Raw genomic sequence first — 21315 nt, forward strand, 5'->3', positions numbered from 1 at the left:
GACTTGATGGACATGGGTTTGTGTAAACTCTGGGAGTTGGTGATGGACAGAGAGGGCTGGCGTACTGCGATTCATGGGGTCGCAAAGAGTCGGACACGACTGAGCGACTGAACTGAACTGATACGTAGTCTGATGCTATGTATAAAATAGATTGGGCTTTGGGGCTTCCCAGGTGGCTAAATGGAAAAGAATCCACCTGCCAAGCTGGAGACTTGGGCTCAACCCCCATGTCGGGACGACCCCCTGAAGAAGGAAATGGCAACCCACTCCAGTATTCTAGTCTGGGAAATCCCACGAACAGAGGAGCCTGGCTGGCTACAGTCCATGGGGTTGCAAACATTCAGACACAACTTAGCAACTAAATCACCACTACCACATCAAATAGATTCCTAATGAGAACCTGCTGTACAGCTCAGGGAACTCTCCTCCGTGCTCCATGGTGACCTAAATGGGACGGAAACTCAAAAAAGAAGGGGTATATGTATATGTATAGCTAATTCACTTTGCTATACAGGAGAACTAACACAACACTGTAAAGGAACTATATTTCAATAAAAAGTAATTTTAAAAAATACTAAAAATAGAGTTCACAAAAACAAGCTTCAAAAAAAAAAAAAACTATTGCAATTGCGTTAGAAGTGGAACCAATGTGCAAAAACAAAGTTGTTAAGATCACAAACTCCTTTCAGTGGAAAAATAAAAGTGCTTGCCATAGGAGAACAAATATCAGTAAATGGACCACATAGATTTGTTCTTCCTCCCAGGCTGATGTGGATTCTGAACCTGTGTCCCCTGCTCTCCAATCACACTAGGAAATGTTTATCCCTGTGGACAAGGAGTGCTCACAGCACCTAGGAGGTAAGTCCTGCCTCAACCCTGTCCGGACCCAGCAAGGCCCATCATTCTCTGAGCTCCTACAGTACTTTCTACTGTTCCACTCACTGTGCCCTGCATCTGCCTTGGCTCTCCAGTGAGAGTTAAGGTCTTCCTCAGGAAACTGGCAGATACTGATGATTGTCTGGTGACAGTAGGTGCCAGGCACACCCGCCTAGTGGAGGTCTCATCTGGGCACACGTGTCAGTGGTTCTTGCTCTGTGGACAGAACTCTGCTTGGATAATCGGCATGGAGGCAACTCTGTGCCAGTCCTCTGAACACCCCAAGTCAGCAACGTGGAAAACTTCAAGTTTTGATTTTCAGAAGCAACATCGCCGTAGGACTCTCACTGGGCCACTGGAAGCAGGAAGAGCAGCTTTTTATCTGGGCTTTGAGGCCAACTCTCTATAATGTTTAGGAAACCCCAGAAATATGGGTCAATTCTTCACCAGCCCAAGGAAAAAAAAGGAAGCCAGTGAAGTGCTTCAGAGCTGAGATGGTGGAGAGCAAGACATCACTACGAGTTTAGTTGCTGATGCTGTGATCCACAAAGATGAAAATATCCAGGGACCCCCAGCATCATCCAAAGTATGCACGTCCAATATTTGTTCACAAAATGTATTATTAACATATGATGTTCTATGCTTGTGCTAAAGGGCCCTTTATTTGTCTGTGAACTTCTAAGCAGCCAATGCTTATATGATTTTTTTTTAATCCACAAAAATAGCTGATGTGCTTGTTATTCATAGAGCATCATAGGTACAAAGTATATATTTGTTGAAAGCATAAGGGAAAGAAGATAATATATAGAAGAAACTGACATTCAACTTCTAGATTGTGAATCTAATGCATTTGTTTGACTGCTTATTACAAATAAATGACAATGGACGATATTGTGATGTCCAGTCCCAGGGCAAGGTTTTATTACACTCATTCTTCTAAATGGTTTGAGTCTGGCTGACCCCAGGACTCTTTAACAAGGCAATGAGCTGCTCAGAGGTAAACAATTCCCCATTTTTCAGTTCCCGAAAGAATTTTTACAGGACCCTCACCAATCCCAAGGTTACCCAATCACTTACTGGCCAAGTCCCCATTCCAACATTCTTCTCATAGATAATAAAGACGAAAGTAAGTGGATAAAATCTCTCCACTGAATGCCCCTATGATGCCCAGGAAATCACCTCACCATCTAGAAGCTTCTCACTTGAAGAACAGATTGTTCAGTGAAGCCAGGGTCTCTCCTGGGTAGCCCCTATCACTCAGACTCACTTAGTCCCTCCTTTATTCCCTTTCTTTCCTTCGTTCACTTGTCTCAGTCACTTTCCTCTCATTATTTCCTCACAAGGGTGAGACCTTGCATGATGGGGAATCCAAGTAAGGTGTCAAGAATCAGATCATTCTGACTCAAGGAGAGAAGTCAGACTGTGTGTACCAGGAATTTAGAACCAAGGAGCGGTGGCAGGAACACAAGGGTGTTAAGGGGATGCAAAGGCAGGAGGATTCAAGGTGAGCTGCAGTGGCTGGGAAAGGGGGAATGATGAGGGCTAGCACAAGTGCTGGGGTGTGAAAGAAATCTAAACCTGAGCTAGGTAGCCAGGGAAACAGTGACAGGAGATGATGATAAATAAAGAATCAGAGGAACAAAAAGAACTGAACTAAAGCATTTAGTATCTTTAGGTTTTAAGGAAAAGATTTTAAAAACTTTCGTGAGTCCCTAAGCTAGGTCCTGGTGGATTCAGGTGCGTTTCTGGAGATTAGGATCCCAGTGGTATTTTTAAGCCAGAGCCACTGGCCAGTGCACAACCACTGGGAAGAAGACCCACTGGGGGACAGAATACACATATACTCAGGATGGTGTGTACAGAGTAGGAGGGGAGTTAAAACAGGCTGTAGGTAGCTGGAAATGACAGTCCAAAGGCCAGCAGATCTGGGAGGGTTTCTTCTGTGCAAAGAAACAGCATTGGGAAAGTTCGTGTCATTCCTCTGGCTCCCAGAGCTGGATGAAGCCACTGTTATGCTTTTCAAACTCTATTACTCCAAGGATCCCAGACTGTGAGGCACAGATAAGCTCACGAAGGCAGAAGAGTAAGAACTAGAAATAGGATAGCATCTCTGGGGACAACTGAAGACTTGGAGTAGACAAAGTGAAAAGAACCCCAAAAAAGTGTGACCGGAAATGTACAAAAATAACTTAAAATGTATCCTAGCTCCAGAGGCAGACAGAGGAGCTTCCAAAAGGAGAGCCAGATTGGAGAGTTTGTGAGGTCTAAAGGAACAGGGGTGGGGGGAACATTTAGATTTGGTACAGAGGAGGTTACCGTCATATCATCTACTCAAGTGATTTTCACAGAAGTGAGCTAACGATTACCTGGAGTGGTGGAGACAAGCAGTGGGTGGAGACCACATCTTGAGGAGTTAAGCAGCGAAAGAAGGCTAGGGTCAAACAAAGAAATTTTAAAACAGGAAAACTTAGCATGATTCAACATTGACCAGAGGGAACAAGTGGAGAGGGAGGCAGAGAAAGGATGGAATGCATGCAAGATTCCCATCGTGGACCAGCGAGCAAGTACTGTACTGAGATCTGGGACACAAATTGGGATTGCAACTTCAGAAAGGAAGAAAGAAATGTCCTTGTCAGCAGCTAGGACAAGAGGGCAGATTTAGACAATGAACCCTGTGAAGGTAATGATAAGTATAAAACAGAGTAGGTGGCTTTAGATCTACTGTACAAAGAATGCTGTGCTAATAAACTAGAATTATGGGCAATTCTTCAGAGATTTTCACATACTTTGCATTACTCTAATGTTGCTATTATGGGCTGAATGTTGCATCCCCCCAAGTCTCCTGTGTTGAAATCCTAACTCCCAAGGGGACAGTATCAGGAAGTAGGAGAGGTAATCAGATCATGAGGGGGGGACCCTTGTGAATGGGGTTAGTGCCCTTATAAGAAGAAATAGACTCACAGACTTAGAGAATGAATTTATGGTTACCAGGAGGGAAAGGATGAGGGGAAAGGATAGTTAGGGAGTTGCAGATCAACATGTATACACTGCTGTATTTTAAATGAATAATCAACAAGTACAACATGGGGAAACTCTGCTCAATGTTATATGGCAGCCTGGATGTGAGAGGAGTTTGAGGGAGAATGGAGACATGTATATGTATGGCTGAGTCCCTTTGCTGTGCACCTGAAACCATCACAACATTGTGAATCTGCTAAACTCTAATAGAAAATGTTTAAAAACAAATAAATAGAAGAAACATAAGAGAGATGATTTTTCTCTCACCCATATGAGGGTACAACAAGACAGACATCTCAAACCAGGAAGAGAGTCCTCATCACATGCTAGATCTGCTGGCACCTTGATCTTGGCTCCACCAAACTCCAGAACCATAAGAAATAAGTGTTTGTTGTTTAAATCACCCAGTGGTATTCTATTATAGGGGCCTGAACCAAGACAGTCACTAATCTGGAGTGTAATGCTGGGCCAAACCATCTTACCTCTCTGAGCTTTTCTTTATCTGCAAAACGACAGGGGAAGGAGACCCAGGGGAAGACAGGGTAATGTTTTCCAACAGTCTCTTCCTACCCAAGATTCTTCGGGTTTCTACATGTGCTTTTTCCATCTAATTGTTCCATGCCAGCCTCTAAATCTTTGCTTTGCAATTATAGTTGCAGACCACTTGTTTTCCTTATGTTGAATGCTTAACACCTAGCATCATGCCATGCACATAGAAGGTATTCAACAAATGTTTTTTCTAATTAACAAAATCTCCATAATGTCAGAGTTTCAGGAGACAAATGTGTGCCTTGTCATCACTCCCTCTTCCCCAAGGGCTATTTACAGAAGCACAGTCACCCAGAAGTTGTAATCCTTTCTCTGGCAATTCAGCCTTGATAAAAACATTTATCTAAAGCCAAAGGACAAACAAGATGGAATGTCAAGTAAATTAGTGCCCTAAGTGTTTCAGATCCTGCCCTTCCTGCCAATGTGCACACACCAATTTCTAGATTAAGAAAAATAAGCAAAAAAAAATAAGCCTGGGTCAGCTTTCCAACAGTTCCTTGGGAAAAATAAAAAAAAAATACCACAGTGCATATCTAATGATAGCTCCTCATGCCTTCATTATCAAGGAAGCAAAAACTGCTCACCCAGAATCTTGTTTGTACTCTGTGACATGCCCATAGCTAAGAAAACTGACTGTGTCTCCTGTTTGCTGTAAACCAAAAACAGCTGATAAAAAGCATGCTTGCTCTCCTGGAAAAGACATCCACCTAAGATCTGAGTTTTAGTCTTAGTTCCGCACCACTGAGCAGCTGACTTTGTACAATTAACCTCCCTGGACCTCTACAAACTGGGGCTACACATTCCAGCCTGATCTATTTCCCTGTGTTGTGCACTGGCATTTACACTTTATAATCACTCTTGTGGCTCAGCTGGTAAAGAATCTGCCTGCAATGCGGGAGACCTGGGTTTGATCCCTGGGTTGGAAAGATCCCCTGGAGACGGGAAAGGCTACCCACTCCAGTATTGCGGCCTGGAGAATTCCATGGACTATATAGTCTATGCAGTTGCAGAGTCGGACATGACTGAGCGACTTTCACTTTCTTTCACCATTAATTGCTGAATCCTTTCTGAGATGCTTCCTATCAACAGCAAGCCAGATGTGGAAGCACTGAGAAGAAATCTATGGTGAAATATTTCATTCTGCAAAGGAAGACACATTCCTATCAGAAGAACTTCTGCAGCCCAGATTAAGTCTGAAGTTTCAAACTTTGCATAAATGCAAAACTACAAGACACAGCACACCCCCAAAGTAACTCCTCTGTGCTTACACAAATGAAAGAAAAGCAAAGTACTTAGGAAAAAATCAACTCCGGTGTTTTACATCATGGTTTGCTTACAGCTAAGGGATTCCATCATCGCTATTCTGGTAAGCTAAGGACATTTTTAAAATAAAATAAACAACACATTCCAAATCATGGTTGTGTGTGGAAATGATAGTGAATAAAATCCATTATGGGCTGAAGGTGTATTTCATGATAGGATTCTTCTAAGTGTCCCAGCACGTTCAGCATTTACATGTATGCATTCTTAATTTCTCTCACAGATAAACAAATCAGAGTAGGCTTGCTTCTAGCTGGTGGGAAAGCCACTGAATGGATGATAATCTTTCATCTGTGTAAGCGTTTAAAAGGAATATTAGCAAACTCACAACTGCATAATGGAAAAGAGCTAGGAGAGAGACCAACAGGGGCTAAACAATGACAAAACTCCCCTTTACAAATGAAGAATTAATTAACTGACAGCAGCAGACAGAACTCAGGGACGGAATCCATTCAAGACTTCACTTTTGCTTCCTTTACAGTGATCATAAACCTCTGCAAGAAGAAGGAAGAAAAGCTTTCTGTGAACACAAAGATGCCAAAGATTCATCAACGCACTGCTGTGCTTTAATAAAAACCCAAGAAAATATTTAAGGTGCTCTACTCAGAATACACGATACGTCTAGTCAAATTCACCATTATGGCCTTTTAATGACTAACAGTTTGACTTTTTTTTTTTTTAAGCAGGACAGTTATCCATAATCTGTAACCATTTTATGTAGATGTGCAGGTTGTTAATACTCCCTGGGCTACCAAAAAAACAGAGAAAACAATCCCCCCCCCCCAAATGTAAGAACTACATTCTCTCCATTCCTAATTCCGTTAATATTTCTGAACCAACAACATTCTCGGGTTAAGAGAATAAAACAGAAAGGAGCAAGAGCAGACAGACGAGTGATAAAGGGTTTGAGAGTTTCTGTATTAAAACTAAAATTTAGAGGGAAAGGCATGTTTTCCTTTTAGATGTTCATGCTACACCAAAAAAATTCCCCTGCTCCACCAAGCTACCTCCTTCAAGGTCATTTATCATCAGCACAACAGCCTACGGATGTTTTATTAAAAGAAAAATCCCAGCCTAGGACTGCCAGATCTCTACTCAGGACCCACTTATCAAAGGTGTCGCTGGGGCTGACAGGCAGCTGTCCAGGGGCACAGACTTAACATTACTTTATATGTACAGAAGCCCATCAGCAAGCACATTACCTCCGTTCCCATTAAGTATTCCGATAACACCACCTCCATGAGCTCCGCTTAACATTTAAGCCGACAGGAAGCCCTTGAGTGCACAGAGCCTTCCAAAATTTTCTAGCTAATTTAACCCTATGGAGTATGAAAAAAAATTGAATTTAGCGATTACACAGCAACTAAATATTTTACCCACCCAAACAAAAGCTTTCACGGTATTGGGAAACATCTTTTCATGTGGCTTTTTATTAGTTATTAGAAAACCACATAGATAGTTTTCCACTAAAAATAAATAAATAAATAAAGATAAACTGTCTTACTAGTAGGCTTAAAATATTCCTGATGAGCAAGGTTTTCCTGAACTGATTCTTTAGAGCTGGGTGGTGGACCAGTAAGTAGTACCACCAACAGCATAGGTAATGGTGCATGACTCGCAGCTATTAGATCAAATCATTGGCCAATCTGATGTGTACCCTGGATTTTTTTCTTTCTAAAGCCCCTACTCCGAAGCAAAAATGAGTGCAAAAATATATATATAAATAAATATAGAAGAGCTAAATGGAAAAACAGGCCACTTAGAATGCTCTTGGACAAATGTACTGTTTTCACTCGTTCAGGACCCAAATACATCATCTAGGCTCCTTTCACACCTAAAAGTTGCTATCTGGTTAATATTTCAAAACCTAAATCTCACTCTAATTGTCTGTGACTGTGGGGGTAATTTTAAGTGGGCAGCGACAGCTTTTTCACTGTTGGGGCAAGAAGAGACCGGAGAAGCTGCAGTCTTCGGCAGGGGGATGGGAGGAGGAGGGAATCCTGGAAGGGAATATCCTTCGGAGAGGAGGAGGCAAGTGAAGGGAAAGGAAAGACCGAAAATATGCTGCAAACGCTAACCCGGCGATTCTTAACCAGAAGTTACGACATTTTCTTTTGCCAAGGGGCTCTCCAGTCCCAGCTTCGAGGGGAGCAAAGCCTCAGCCAGGGAAGTATCTGCAGCGTTCGAACAAATCAGCGACAGGAAGGAGCAGTGCCAAGGGGTACTTAAGGAGAAAAAATTGTATTAGTGTGAAGCCAACCTTTCCCTGCTGCCACTCATTGTGGAAATTCCGGGCAGCCTCCCTGCCCTTACACACACGCGAACACACACACACACACACACACACACACACACTTTGCTGCACTCAGCGTTCAACAAGCCAACATTTAGAGAACGACGCGTTCGCAAGGTCCCCCGCCGCCCCCGCGTGCGCGTGCACAGACACTCACTTCCCATCCCTTCCACGTTCTGCGAGCAGTCTCAGAACCACCAACGGCCCGAACCCAGGCACCTCGATGTCCACGGAGGCGACTCGCCCTCCCCTGCGCAGCACCTCAACCTGGGGGCAGTCTCGGGGCACGTCCTGCACCCGCTTCCCCGAGCCCCGCTACTCCAACTAGGCGAATCCCCGGGTTGCGTGACTGCGCGCGGGTCTAGCCCGAAAGCCGAGAAACCGCGCCGCGGCGGGATTCCGGGCAACAATCGCGTCCCTGCCGGTCCTCGCTCCCCACCGGCCACTCAGTCTGCACTCTGCCCCCGGCTGACCCGAAGGTCCCAGCCTCGCCGACCGGTCAGGCCGGATCTGCAGCCCGCGAGTCCCCAGACTCCCGCTGCTCCGAGGCTCCCGATCTCAGCGCCCTGGGACCAAGCCGGTGCGCCGCCGGCAGCTCTTCGCGCTCCGGCCACGCTCCGTCTCCCGGCTTTTCACACGGGCGCACAGACACGCACCCTCCCTTCCCTCGCCCCGGCACGCACACCTGCGCCCCCGGGGGTTGCCTGGCTCCTCCCGCATCCCCGGAGGCAGCCCCCTACCCGCCCGCGCGTCCCACTGCTGGGACCCGGCCAGTGGATGCCCCGACTCCCTCTAACCACCCCTCACCGGGGGAACCCGAGACGCGTGGCGCTTACAGTTCGCAGGAATTGGATCTCATCCTCGCCCTCGCCCCCATCGGCCATGGCTCTGCTCCTTCTTGCAGGGACCGGCTCCCGAACCCCGCGGAGCCCGGCGTCGCTGGCGGTGGCGGTCCCTCGCTCTGTCTCCTGCTGCTGCTGTTCCTGCTGCCGGGAGCCGGGGGCGGGAGGGGTCCGAGGCTGCTGGGTGCCGAGCGCCAGGCGGTCCCCGCCTGCAGAGCGGAGAAGGAGGCCGGCGGGCGGGGGCGGCGGAGGCGGGAGCCTCCCTGCGCCGCACTGTGCGGGAGGAGGGCGACCCGGCCCGGAGGACGCGGGCAAGCGGCCCCGCAGCCCCGCCGCGCTGGGTTCGCGCGCCCCGCCTGCCGCAGGCGGACTGCTCGGCCCCGGCTCCTCCGAGCGAGTGCGCTGAGCCGGTGGAGCCCGGGTGAGTGCCGCGGTGGGGGCGGGGAGTGGGGGCGGACGGGCGGGGAGGAGCTCGCCGGCTCCCCTCTGCTGCAGGTAATCCGCAGCCCGCTCCTCGTGGCCACCAAATCCGAGGCCCAGCGCCGCTTACTGGCCGCCCCGGGTATCGCAGCGGAGCGCACCCGATGAGCGCGCAACCTTCCACCTGCGCCCTTCTGTTTCCCTGGGCTCCTGCACCTGCGGCTTCTGACCTTAAACCTGCGTTCGTGATTCCTTCTCCTGTGGTGGCGGAAGGGGCTTCCATAGTACTTTCCGCGGCACTTCAGATCTCAGGCAAGAATCATCTTTCACCCGGATGCCCGGAGTGGATCACCTCCAAGTAAAGGTGATTTTAAACTTAGATTACCTCTATTCCCCGATCATCATGAGAATTCTTTAGTATCTAATGTCGGTGCACCATGCTCCTCACAGATCAGACGCACAAAATGCATGGTACATAGAACTGTAACAAAGTCATTCAACAAATACATGGTGAATGCCTATGCCCGATACTGGAGTATAAACAGACCGGAGTTTATACTCTCTTAGAAGTGCTTAACTATGAATTGCGGTAAGCGATGAGATATCAGTATAAATCATTGAGGCTGTCTAAATTCGGACTATGGTACTCTGTCTTCACTACATAGCCATTTACTTCTTAAGAAAGTCAAGCATTTCACCACAAGTATCAATATGTAGTTCCCGCAGTCCGTGCAATTACCCACCAAATTGCAGTTTAACAAACCGCTGCAAGAAAACGCAGGGTCTGAGACAATTTGGACAGGAAAGAACTTATCTCTTGGTCCCAGTGCACGACTCCTTCGTATATGCAAACCAAAGACTGCAAATGTCAATCCTCCAAAGAGGCAGACGCTGTCAAGTGAAGGTTTTTCATCAGTTTACCTACATTGCACATTTTGCAGCATATAACTAGTTACTAAAATCTGCATAGTAGATTCTATGCACCTTACATCCTATTTTCAGCTTTCATGAACTTTATACTTACTGAGCCAGTTTTGCATATTTCCAGTAGAATGAATAACATAAAGAATATGCCTATAAATACTGTCCCTCTTGGTGAGATTAGCAATGCTCTGCTCTATCTTACGATACTAATCATATTACCAAAGTTCTTGACATATTTTTGTATATTGACCCATAATGACTAGCCAATTCTTTCTTTTTTTTAAGATTTTTTTTTTTTGATGTGGGCCATTTTTTAAGTCTTCATTGAATTTGTTACAATACTGTTTCTGTTGTTTATGTTGTGGTTTTTCCACCCAGAAGCATGTGAGATCCTAGCTGCCCCACCAGGGATTGAACACACACCTCTGCATTAGAAGGCAAAGTCCCAACCACTGGACCACCAGGGAAGTCCCAAAGACTAACCAATTCTTAAAGCATAGTTTATCTGAATTTTTACTCCTAGGAACCACTAAATAAACAATCAGGGAATCTCACAAAAGGTAAAGTCCTCCATGAGAAATGGCTTTATTCTGAAATTGACTCTTCACTTTATGGTGAATAGTTTGATCTTCCAAATTGATGACGTATCAAATAACCTTTTCCCAAGTATTTTATGCAAAGCTATGCATAGACAGTTTCTTAAAACAAACATCCATAGTTTATGTGCCTTCTACACATATGTTCAGTAAAATACTATAAAAACTCTAACTCACCAGGTTTTCATTTTGGCATGTTAACTAGGCTGTAAACTTTTCTAACAAGAGCTATATATTTAGTATTTCACTACTTCTCTCAACATAAGTGAAATATAATGCTAAATGGCCTAAGTACCCAATGATTGTTATTCACCATTTAGAGTCTTCAGCAGAAATAGAGAAGAGGATGGTTATAAAATGGAACATTTGAAAGAGAAACATGTATCCCATTGTTCAACATTATTTACAATAGCTAGAACCTGGAAGCAACCAGATGTCCATCGATAGATGAATGGATAAAGAAGTTGTGGTACATATACACAATGGAATATTACTCAGCCATAAAAAGGAACACTTTGAGTCAGTTTCTAATGAGGTGAATGAACCTAGAACCTATTATAAAGAGTGAAGTGAATCAGAAAGAGATAAACACCATATTCTAATGCATATATACAGAATCTAGAAAAATGGTTCTGAAGAATTTATTTACAGGGCAACAGTGGAGAAACAGACATAGAGAATAGACTTATGGATGTGGGGAGAGGGGAGGAGAGGGTGAGATGTATGCAAAGAGTAACATGGAAACTTACATTACCATATGTAAAATAGATAGCCAAGGGGAATTTGCTGTATGGCTCAGGAAACTCAAACAGGGGCTCTGTATCAACCTAGAGGGGTGGGATGGGGAGGGAGATGGGAGGGAGGTTCAAAAGGGAGGGGATATATGTATAACTATGGCTGATTCATGTTGAGGTTTGACAGAAAACAGCAAAATTCTGTAAGGCAATTATCCTTCAATAAAAAATAAATTCATTCTTTCTGAAGACCTTCCTCTTGAGAAATCTGTATGGAGGTCAGGAAGCAACAGTTAGAACTGGACATGGAACAACAGACTGGTTCCAAATAGGAAAAGGAGTATGTCAAGGCTGTATATTGTCACCCTGCTTATTTAACTTATGTGCAGAGTACATCATGAGAAACTCTGGGCTGGAGGAAGCACAAGCTGGAATCAAGCTTGCCGGGAGAAATATCAGTAACCTCAGATATGCAGATAATACCACCCTTATGGAAGAAAGTGAAGAAGAACTAAAGAGCCTCTTGATGAAAGTGAAAGAGGAGAGTGAAAAAGTTGGCTTAAAGCTCAACATTCAGAAAACTAAGATCATGGCATCCAGTCCCATCACTTCATGGCAAATAGATGGGGAAACAGTGGAAACAGTAGCAGACTTTATTTTGGGGGGCTCCAAAATCACTGCAGATGGTGACTGCAGCCATGAAATTAAAAGACACTTGTTCCTTGGAAGGAAAGTTATGACCAACCTAGACAGCATATTAAAAAGCAGAGACATTACTTTGCCAACAAAGGTCCATCTAGTCAAGGCTATGGTTTTTCCAGTAGTCATGTATGGATGTGAGAGTTGGACTGTGAAGAAAGCTGAGCACTGAAGAATTGATGCTTTTGAACTGTGGTGCTGGAGAAGACTCTTGAGAGTCCCTTGGACTGCAAGGAGATCCAACCAGTCCATCCTAAAGGAGATCAGTCCTGAGTGTTCATTGGAAGGACTGATGTTGAAGCTGAAACTCCAATACTTTGGCCACCAGATGTGAAGAATTGACTCATTGGAAAAGACCCTGAATCTGGGAAAGATTGAACGTGGGAGGAGAAGGGGACGACAGAGGATGAGATGGTTGGATAGTATCACCAACTCAATGGACATGAGTTTGGGTAAACTCCAGGAATTGGTGATCGACAGGGAGGCCTGTCGTGCTGCAGTCCATGGGATCACAAAGAGTTGGACATGGCCAAGCAGCTGAACTGAACTGAAAAAATACATATATAAATAAATAAACAGAACATTTTTGTGAACTGTAAAGCACAAAAATAGAATACTGTAAAGTTTATGGACCTCTAATCCTCTATTAAGTGTAGAAATACATGTTTGAGAGTGATCCATATTTATTTTTTAAGGAAAACTGAAGCAAACATAGCACCCAAGTGGTGGTGAGTATATGGGCTTAATATTATTTGGGATACTCTGATTTTTTAATGTATTTGATAATCATAAAAATAGAAATAATTTTTAGGAGAAAACTACTAAAGCTGTTAAAAACTATGGGAAATTTTTACTTACGGTATTTTTAAAATTTGACTGTTCTGGTTGGTTTTGTTTGTGTATAATTTTCTAGTCTCTTCTGATCAACTGTAGCAAGAAAAAAAATTTTTGATGGAAAAGATCATAGAATGATAGCATGAGAACTAATCTCAATTTTAAATATAACTTTTTTAAACATTTTATATTGGAGTATAGCCAATTAACAATGTTGTGGTAGTTTCAGGTGAACAGGAAGAGACTCAGTCATACATATACATGTATCCATTACATACATGTACATACATATATACATGTAGCCATACATATACATGTATCCCAAATCCTCCTCCCATCCTGGCTGGCACGTAACAATGAGCAGAGTTCCATGTGTTATACAATAGGTCTTTGTTGGTTTTCCATTTTAAATATAGTAGTGTGTACATGACCTTCCCAAAGTCCCTAACTATCCCTTCCCTCATTTTCTAAGTCTGAGTCTCTTTCTGTTTTGTAAGTGGAAACAAATATAATTTGGATACAGCTTAGCGTTTATGTTCCATGTCTTTAATTCTTATTATAGACTTAAGTTACAAGAGATTAGCTAGTATACATTTTCACAGACACAGAATTCTGGCTCATAAAATATAAAAAATATTTTGTTTATTTAGAACATTCATAAGTGTCCAATACTTGATATCTATGAGATTTGTAATTTTTATAAAATATTTTTTTTAAATGCATATTACATGTAATAGTCTATTTTGCTTTTTGCTACTCAAATTTATTATCTTAGAATTGCTTTATTGGAAGTGATATTGTATTTCCCATAACACTCCATTTCAGGTCTTTATTAATTATAATATAACACAGTTTAGAGGATAATGTTTCCATATTTGTAGTCCAAATTTAGGGAGTGTTTTTCTTTATGACCTATTTTATGTCCTATAAGAGAGGGGGAGAAAACCATATTTCTTTTTATTTTTTTAATTAAGTTTTTTTTTTTTTCTACAGTCACCTAATTAAGAATGAGCCAGCACAGCTCACTGTTCACTTGGCAGAACTCTAAACATCCTTAAAGGAGAAAAAACTGAAACAAATGTAAAATTTTTCATTTTGCCTTCCAATTTAACAAAGCTCACTGGTGATGTATACAGCCATTAGAAAATTAACTTCTTCAAGGTTTCTATTAAAATCAGCTAAAATACTCAGTATTATTTCAATTCAGCTTCTTTCCTTAAGATCATAAAAATTAAAGACCTTAATGTGGAAGTGAGCGTCTCTGGGATTTCAGTAGGTCGTTATAAATTTAGGATTGGAGAGGGCCTCTTACCTTAAGGTTTGGCCCTCTCTGCATTAACTCAGAGTTCCAGTTTCAGTATTTCCAGAAAAGGTTTCATAGCATTTCTTCTAATCCCCTTTCAGAATTTAACAGACCAAAATTACAGAAAATGGCCCCTTTATTTACATCTTTATTCTATGTATTCTAGAATACCATACTCCCCATGTGTACCTGAACTAGAAAATAAACACCAGTGGACACCAGGTACTCACCGCAAGCTGGCCTCCAGGGGCAACAGAGCTGGTAGTGACATCAAAGATAATGATGGTGATGCTGATGATAAAAGATCAATGACATTTACTGCACTCCAGGCACTTTATTTTTATTGTTTCCTTTCATCGGCAACATCATTTTAGAGGAAAGGAGGCCAAGATTTAGGAAAGTTAAGTAACCTGACCAAGATCACAGACTGTTGCATGATAAGGCAGAGGTCTGAGGATGCCAAACCTGAGCTCTTGAACTGTTTTGGTCTGTTACTCCTCCCAGATCCCAGGGTGGAAAACAAAGAAGAGTCTAGACTAGCAAGAACTAAAAAAGTCTCTGGCAGTCCCAGGAGATTTATTGCTGGTTTCCAGCCAATGTTAAGGGTCCTGTTAGCTCTTGGAGTGCCAAGTAAATTCTGGAGGAGACAAGGATTACTATATGCTCAGAAATAAAATCCAACTCATGATCTTCTCCATAGTTTGTGTATTTAGGGGAAATCTGTTTTTGAAGATTTAGAAGTTATTCATCACTATCTCATCAGCTCCTTAGACTGAGCTTAAGATTATGATCTAAAAATTATGAACTTCCAAACTATAATCAGTATTCTGATATCCAGGGTCAGGATTGAACTGAATATGGATGACGAAAGTGAAGGCTGACGCTACATGACAGAAAGTTTACTAATCAATCACCTTCTCTATTGAAAGAAGTGCTCCTGAGAAGGTGTGGACACCCTTAAGACATTCCTAACCCAAATCACCTCAGTGGCTTCACAAGTAGGTGACTGTGACTACTGCATACTCCCCAAGGGCAGATCTTCCTCCTGGTTTGACTATTTGTCTTGCACCATAACTCGGATCCAAAACCTAATCATCTCCTTTGATGCCCCCACCTAGTATGGGCTAAATGTGTGGGTATGTCCCCAAATTCCATACATTTAGGCCTACCCCCCAAGTGATGCTATTTGGAGGTGGGACCTTTGGGAAGTAATTAAGTTTAGATAGGTCATCGGGTGGGGGTGCCATGATGCAATTAGTGCTCTTATAAGAAAAGGGAGAGAAATAAATAAATAAAAGGTCATACAAATACACAGTGAGATGGTAACCATCTACAAGCCACAAGAAGAGGACTCAGAATGAACTACTTTCAAGCACCTTAATCTTGGACTTCTCAGCCTCTACAACTGAGAGAAATAATTTTCTATTGTTTAAACCATGCAATCTATGGGGTTTTTATTAAGGCCATTCAAGCAAACTAGGGTATTTTCTCACCTTCACCACCCAACATCTTTTATGGGTAAAAAGATGTCTTCCTGATTCTTGTCTTTATATCCCAAATTATTCCACTAACTTTGCAAACAGTCCTCCTGGGTTTTGTCTTTTACTGCTGAGTCATCTTCAGGAGTCCCAGGGGATAACCTCCTATAACAATGTTTCCATCTTGTCACTTCCTGGCTTGGAATTGGAGCCACTGAAGAATGGCTCCCAGACACCTACATTACATTCAAACCCCTCAGTTTGGCATTTGAGACACACTGAGATACAGCCTCCTACAAACCTTTTCAATATTTATTTCCAAGTATCCCCCTCTTTTTGGCTCCAAACAAAACTACTGATTCCCAGATAAAATGTGTGCATTAATCAACCATGCTTTTTCTTATGCTGTTTCTTCTGCCACTGGGGCCAGAAAATCCTGTCAATATCTGTTCCATCCCCCAAGGAGTAATTCAAAACCTACTTCTGGGCTTTGGATTACTCTGGCCAGAGACTGTAACTCTCTCTGATGAAACACAGCCTTTCATTCTACATCACCCAGGATTATAGTTATGTGTCTAAGACCAGTATCCTCCCAAATGCACTAACAACCACCTGGAGGCAGAAATAGTATATCTGCTTATCATGCTCATTCTTCCTAGGTAGTAATTAATCAATTTCTTCTTAGATGCAAAGTGGCTACTAGTTAATGCTACCATTTTTAAAAGTACTTATTCATTTGGCTGTGTCAGGTCTTAGTTGTGGCATGTGGGCTCTTTTATAGAGCACATCGGCTTCTCTACTTGTGGCATAGGGCTCAGTAGTTGCAACGTGCGGGCTTAGTTCCCTGACAAGGAATCAAATCCGCATCTCCTGTATTGGAAGGTGAATTCTTAACCACAAGGCCACCAGGGAAGTCCCACTGCTACCATTTGCACATGACTTTCCAGTTTCACTTTCCTTTTAAGAAGATTCCATCTTAAAACACCATTCATTCTTCCATCTATCACTTCCTCTATGTGGACATCATTTATTAACTGCTCACAAAACAGAAGTAAACCCAAAACCTTTATGAATACAGAGTCTATTCTAGAATACAACCCATCCTTCTAGTGCCTTCTAGGTTTTCATGTCATAACACAGGACAATAGTAGGTTCTTTGAACTCAATCTTCATTCATTCATTCAGTCCATCAGCAAATATTTATTGAGCACCTACTATGTACCAGGCGCCTACATAGCACCTACTATGTCCTAGTGAATAAAGCCCAGGCCCCATGCTCATTGGGCTTATTCTAGGGGAGGAGGTAGATACATACAAATAAATATATACATCAAGTGCATGTGGTGCTATGAAGAAATATAAGCAGGGTAAGGGAATCAAGAGTAGTGAAAGGGAGTGTTTTATAGACATAATAGGCAAGGAAGGCAGCTCTGATGAAGGCCTCATGGCAGTAGAGACTTGAGTCAAGTGAGGGAATGAGTCTCATGGGATCTAGAGGAAGTGCATTCCACATAGAGGGACTGGTATATGAAAGATCTGTGAGGTCAGATGGCATATTCAAAGAACAGCAAGAAGGGCAGTATTATGGGCAGAGGAAGAGAGTGGGAGGATGGTGGGCAAGGAAGTCAGGGAAGCAGTGAACACCATACATATCCTGCCTCATTCCAAGTAGGAAGAGCCATCACTTCTTTTCAGGAAAAGGGTTTAGTGTGTTCTGTCTGCTTTGAACAAGATCAGGTGGGTATCCATTTTAACATCTACCCTGAATCTCCCTGCTCTATACATCTCATACTTCTGGCTATTGGAATCTTCCATCTGAGTATCAATTCTCTTTATCTGCTGAGCTTTTCTAAGAAGTCCAACGGGATGGATTACATTTATTTGTTGTCATACTGCCTTTGGTAAATGGCTAAAACAAAGAGACCTATGCATTGTTCCTGTCCCAGGAAGTAGGGCAAGGTAGTGGTCATAAATGTGGGCTTTGAAGCTAAATAAACTCAGTTTCAATCCCTTCTTTACATTTACTATGAAGTTACCTGACTGCCTAAACCTCTATTTCTCCATGTATCAGATGAGGGCAATACCTCATAAGGTTGCTATGAACATTAAAGGAGATAATGCATATAAGTTGCAAAGCACAATACCTGGAATATGGACTCATTCATGAAATTGTGAGTGCCTGTGTATGTAATTTATATTTAGAACTGCTAAATTTAAAACTGAAATTATCTATGTTCTCAAAATCAATCAGACGGTATGTTTAGTGAAACAACTTCAAAAACAAGAATTTTTCTTATTTTTCCATTATTAGTAGTATAAAGAGTTTCTCCGGAAATTTTTCATCTATGACACAAATGTACTAACTTTTCCCAAAACAGTCTTATCTTTTAGAATTTTATCTTATCTTTTAGAATTTTTTTTAGCTACAAGTAATAAAGACCTAAAAACCAAGGCCTTAAACAACATAAGGAACCATTTCTCTTGTGTAACACTGTCTAAAATTAGGCAGTCCAAAACTGGTACAGCAACTCCACAATTTTATTAATGTGCCATCCTTTTTCTATCTTTTAGCTCCATCATCCTTAGTTCATGAAATAAAGTCTCATTGCTGCAAAATGGCTGTTCAGTACCAGCCATCAGGTCCAAGTTCAAGGTGGGAATGAGGGTGTGCAATAGGCCAAAAGCCATATGAATCAATCTACCATTTAAGAAGCTTTCCTGGGATCCACACCAAAAATTCTGACTTCTATCTCATTGGCCAGAATTTACTTACCTCTCTTTATAAGAGAGGCTATGAAATGCATGTTTTAGCTGGTTACATTGCAGTCCTCAAGACAATCAGGGTTCTGTTGGTAAGAAAAAAAAAAAAAAATGAAAGTGAACATTGAGCAGGCAACCAGCAGATTTGGCCTCAATCTCCATACAAAGAGGGCTTCCCTGGTGGCTCAGAGGTTAAAGCGTCTGCCTGCAATGCGGGAGACCTGGGTTCGATCCCTGGGTTGGGAAGATCCCCTGGAGAAGGAAATGGCAACACACTCCAGTATTCTTGCCTGGAGAATCCCATGGACGGAGGAGCCTGGTGGGCTACAGTCCAAGGGGTCGCAAAGAGTCGGACACGACTGAACAACTTCACTTCACTTTCTATACAAAGAATCCTCCTGCAATGCAAGAGACCCCAGTTCGATTCCTGGGTCAGGAAGATCCACTGGAGAAGGGATATGCTACCCACTCCAATCTTCTTGGGCTTCCCTTGTGGCTCAACTGGTAAAGAATCTGCCTGCAATGCGGGAGACTAGGGTTTGATCCCTGGGTTGGGAAGATCCCCTGGAGAAGGGAAAGGCTACCCACTCCAGTATTCTGGCCTGAAGAATTCCATAGACTGTATGGTCCATGGGGCCACAAAGAGTTGGACACCACTGAGTGACTTTCACTTTCACTTTTTCATACAATTTTATGGTTAAGAGGGTGGTCTCAAGAATGTCTATAATTCCTTAAGGAAAGAAATATATTTTATGTCATCAAATCAGGTTATCATTTGCTTAATCCCTCAAATAGAAATTACTTTAGGTGATTCTCAAAAGCCTAAAAATCTTCTGGAATTTACTAAAATAGACTTCCCTATTTTCATCACCAGTTTATTCATATTTTTCCTGTCACACCTACTGAATGTATTTTACATACAATGTATTGGATTTTTTTTACCACAAATTAATACCATATTCTAGCTTCAATTTGATCTGAACATAAGAGATCGGCTTGTCTGGGATGGAAGTGTTGGTGAGAAAAGAGTAGGTTATACACACATCCAACATCGTAATACTTTTGGAAGAGTGTCAAATTCAGGAGCATTTTAATACTGACTTCTACAGTGCTTAACTGGATACGTATTAAATATGGTGTTATGATACAAGCATATGTTTTTTATTTTGTCACTGGATATCATGAACACAGTGAAATTTCTAAAGTTGATGGACTAAAGAATGTGAGTTTAAGAAAAGGAGCTAGATACATCATGACCAAAATGATTTGTCAACCTCTGTGATGTGATACTTGGGCACAATTCTATACTTACACTTCAGGTAGCAGCTATACTGACCCATTAAAAGGAGGTTTTTTTTCTTTTTGCACCTTGTGGCACTTGGGATCTTAGTTTCCCAACCACAGATCAAACCTGTGCCCTCTGCATTGGGAGCACAGAGTTTCAACCACTGGACTGCCAGGGAAGCTCCTAACAGGAGCTTAATTCAGCCATGAAGGATGAAGTTGCCAGAAAAGGCACCTCCCCTTGAGGTGTGCTCTAAAGAGGGCTGAAGGAGACCAACCCCTGAAGCCCAACCTAGGAGGTTTTACAAATGGTTAGTGAAAGTCGCTCAGTTGTGTCCGACTCTTTGCGACCCCAAGGACTGTACAGTCCATGGACTTCTCCAGGCCAGGATACTGGAGTGGGTAGTCTTCCCCTTCTCTAGGGGATCTTCCCGACCCAGGAATCGAACCAGGGTCTCCTGCATTACAGGCAGATTCTTTATCAACTGAGCTATCAGGGAAGCACTTTACAACTGGTACTCTGGTGCCAATCCATCCATTCATTGACTCACTCATTCACTCACTCACTCATGCATTCATTCATTATTACTTACTGCCAGGCACTGGGCTCTCTTCTCAGAAAACAGAGTGAACCAGGCAGTGCCAACCTTTCTGGAGCTTACTCCATGCTGTGTCAGGTACTTAGGATGGAGGGTGTTGAGGAGATAAACCAACAATGGCAATAAGTAAGAAATAACTTGTAAACTGAATAATGAAGAGGTATCATCCAGGTTTGTAGAGGGGATGGGTATAGGAAGAACAGTGATCCTCATGATTAAGGAACATAGGAAAAATCTTACTGTAGTTTCTTGTTTATAATTAAATTGCTCAAAAACCAGTTATCAAGTGCCTACCATATACCAGGCACTGAGCTAGGTTCTAAAAACACAGATAAAACAAAACATGGTAAGATACTTTTTTATCTCAGCTTCCACTAAGGCACCAGAGCCAAAATCAACAAAAGAAGTGGCAAAGACTCCTACATTTCAAGAGAAATTCTAGAACATCTACATAGGAATTGCAGAGGAAGGTGCTCGAAACTGATTTTGAAGCCCTTAGTCCTAAAGGATATAAAAGGGTAGAGATTTAAGGAGCTAAGGGAGAGACAATTTCTTTGGAGAAAACTGGAGGGCTGTCCTATTTCTGAACCTACCCACCCAGTGTGAGGGAAGAGAGGCAGGCAGGAAAGACAAGGGCATTCCTCTCATCTCAAGCCATCTCGTCTCATGCCAGAGGCTAGAAGATACTGCTCAGAAAGTGTGAAATAGGTTCCCTGGAGATTCCTGTCTGATTCCTGCATGAGAAAGGCAAATAGTGAGAGACTTTCCCTGGGGGAGACACAGCCA

General features: G+C 42.7%; 2 protein-coding genes across 4 annotated transcripts in view; both read right to left on the minus strand.

Annotated features, from left to right (window-relative positions):
• Positions 1-9414, minus strand: part of RYR2 (ryanodine receptor 2) — an 849571-nt gene extending 840157 nt beyond the window's left edge. The window contains exon 1 of the mRNA XM_081569302.1: positions 8893-9414. Coding sequence (XP_081425428.1) covers positions 8893-8940 — 48 coding nt within the window. The 5' untranslated portion in view covers positions 8941-9414. The remainder of the gene's footprint in view (positions 1-8892) is intronic.
• Positions 9415-18403: 8989 nt separating this feature from the next.
• MTR (5-methyltetrahydrofolate-homocysteine methyltransferase) overlaps positions 18404-21315 on the minus strand; it is a 246445-nt gene continuing 243533 nt past the window's right edge. For all 3 annotated transcript variants that reach the window (XR_014076594.1, XM_081569313.1, XM_081569312.1), the window contains exon 37: positions 18404-18732. The gene's annotated coding sequence lies outside the window, so the exon portion shown is untranslated. The remainder of the gene's footprint in view (positions 18733-21315) is intronic.

This window comes from Giraffa tippelskirchi, chromosome 2, assembly GCF_054371585.1.
Source record: "Giraffa tippelskirchi isolate mGirTip1 chromosome 2, T2T-mGirTip1v1.2.pri, whole genome shotgun sequence".
NCBI lineage: Eukaryota > Metazoa > Chordata > Mammalia > Artiodactyla > Giraffidae > Giraffa > Giraffa tippelskirchi.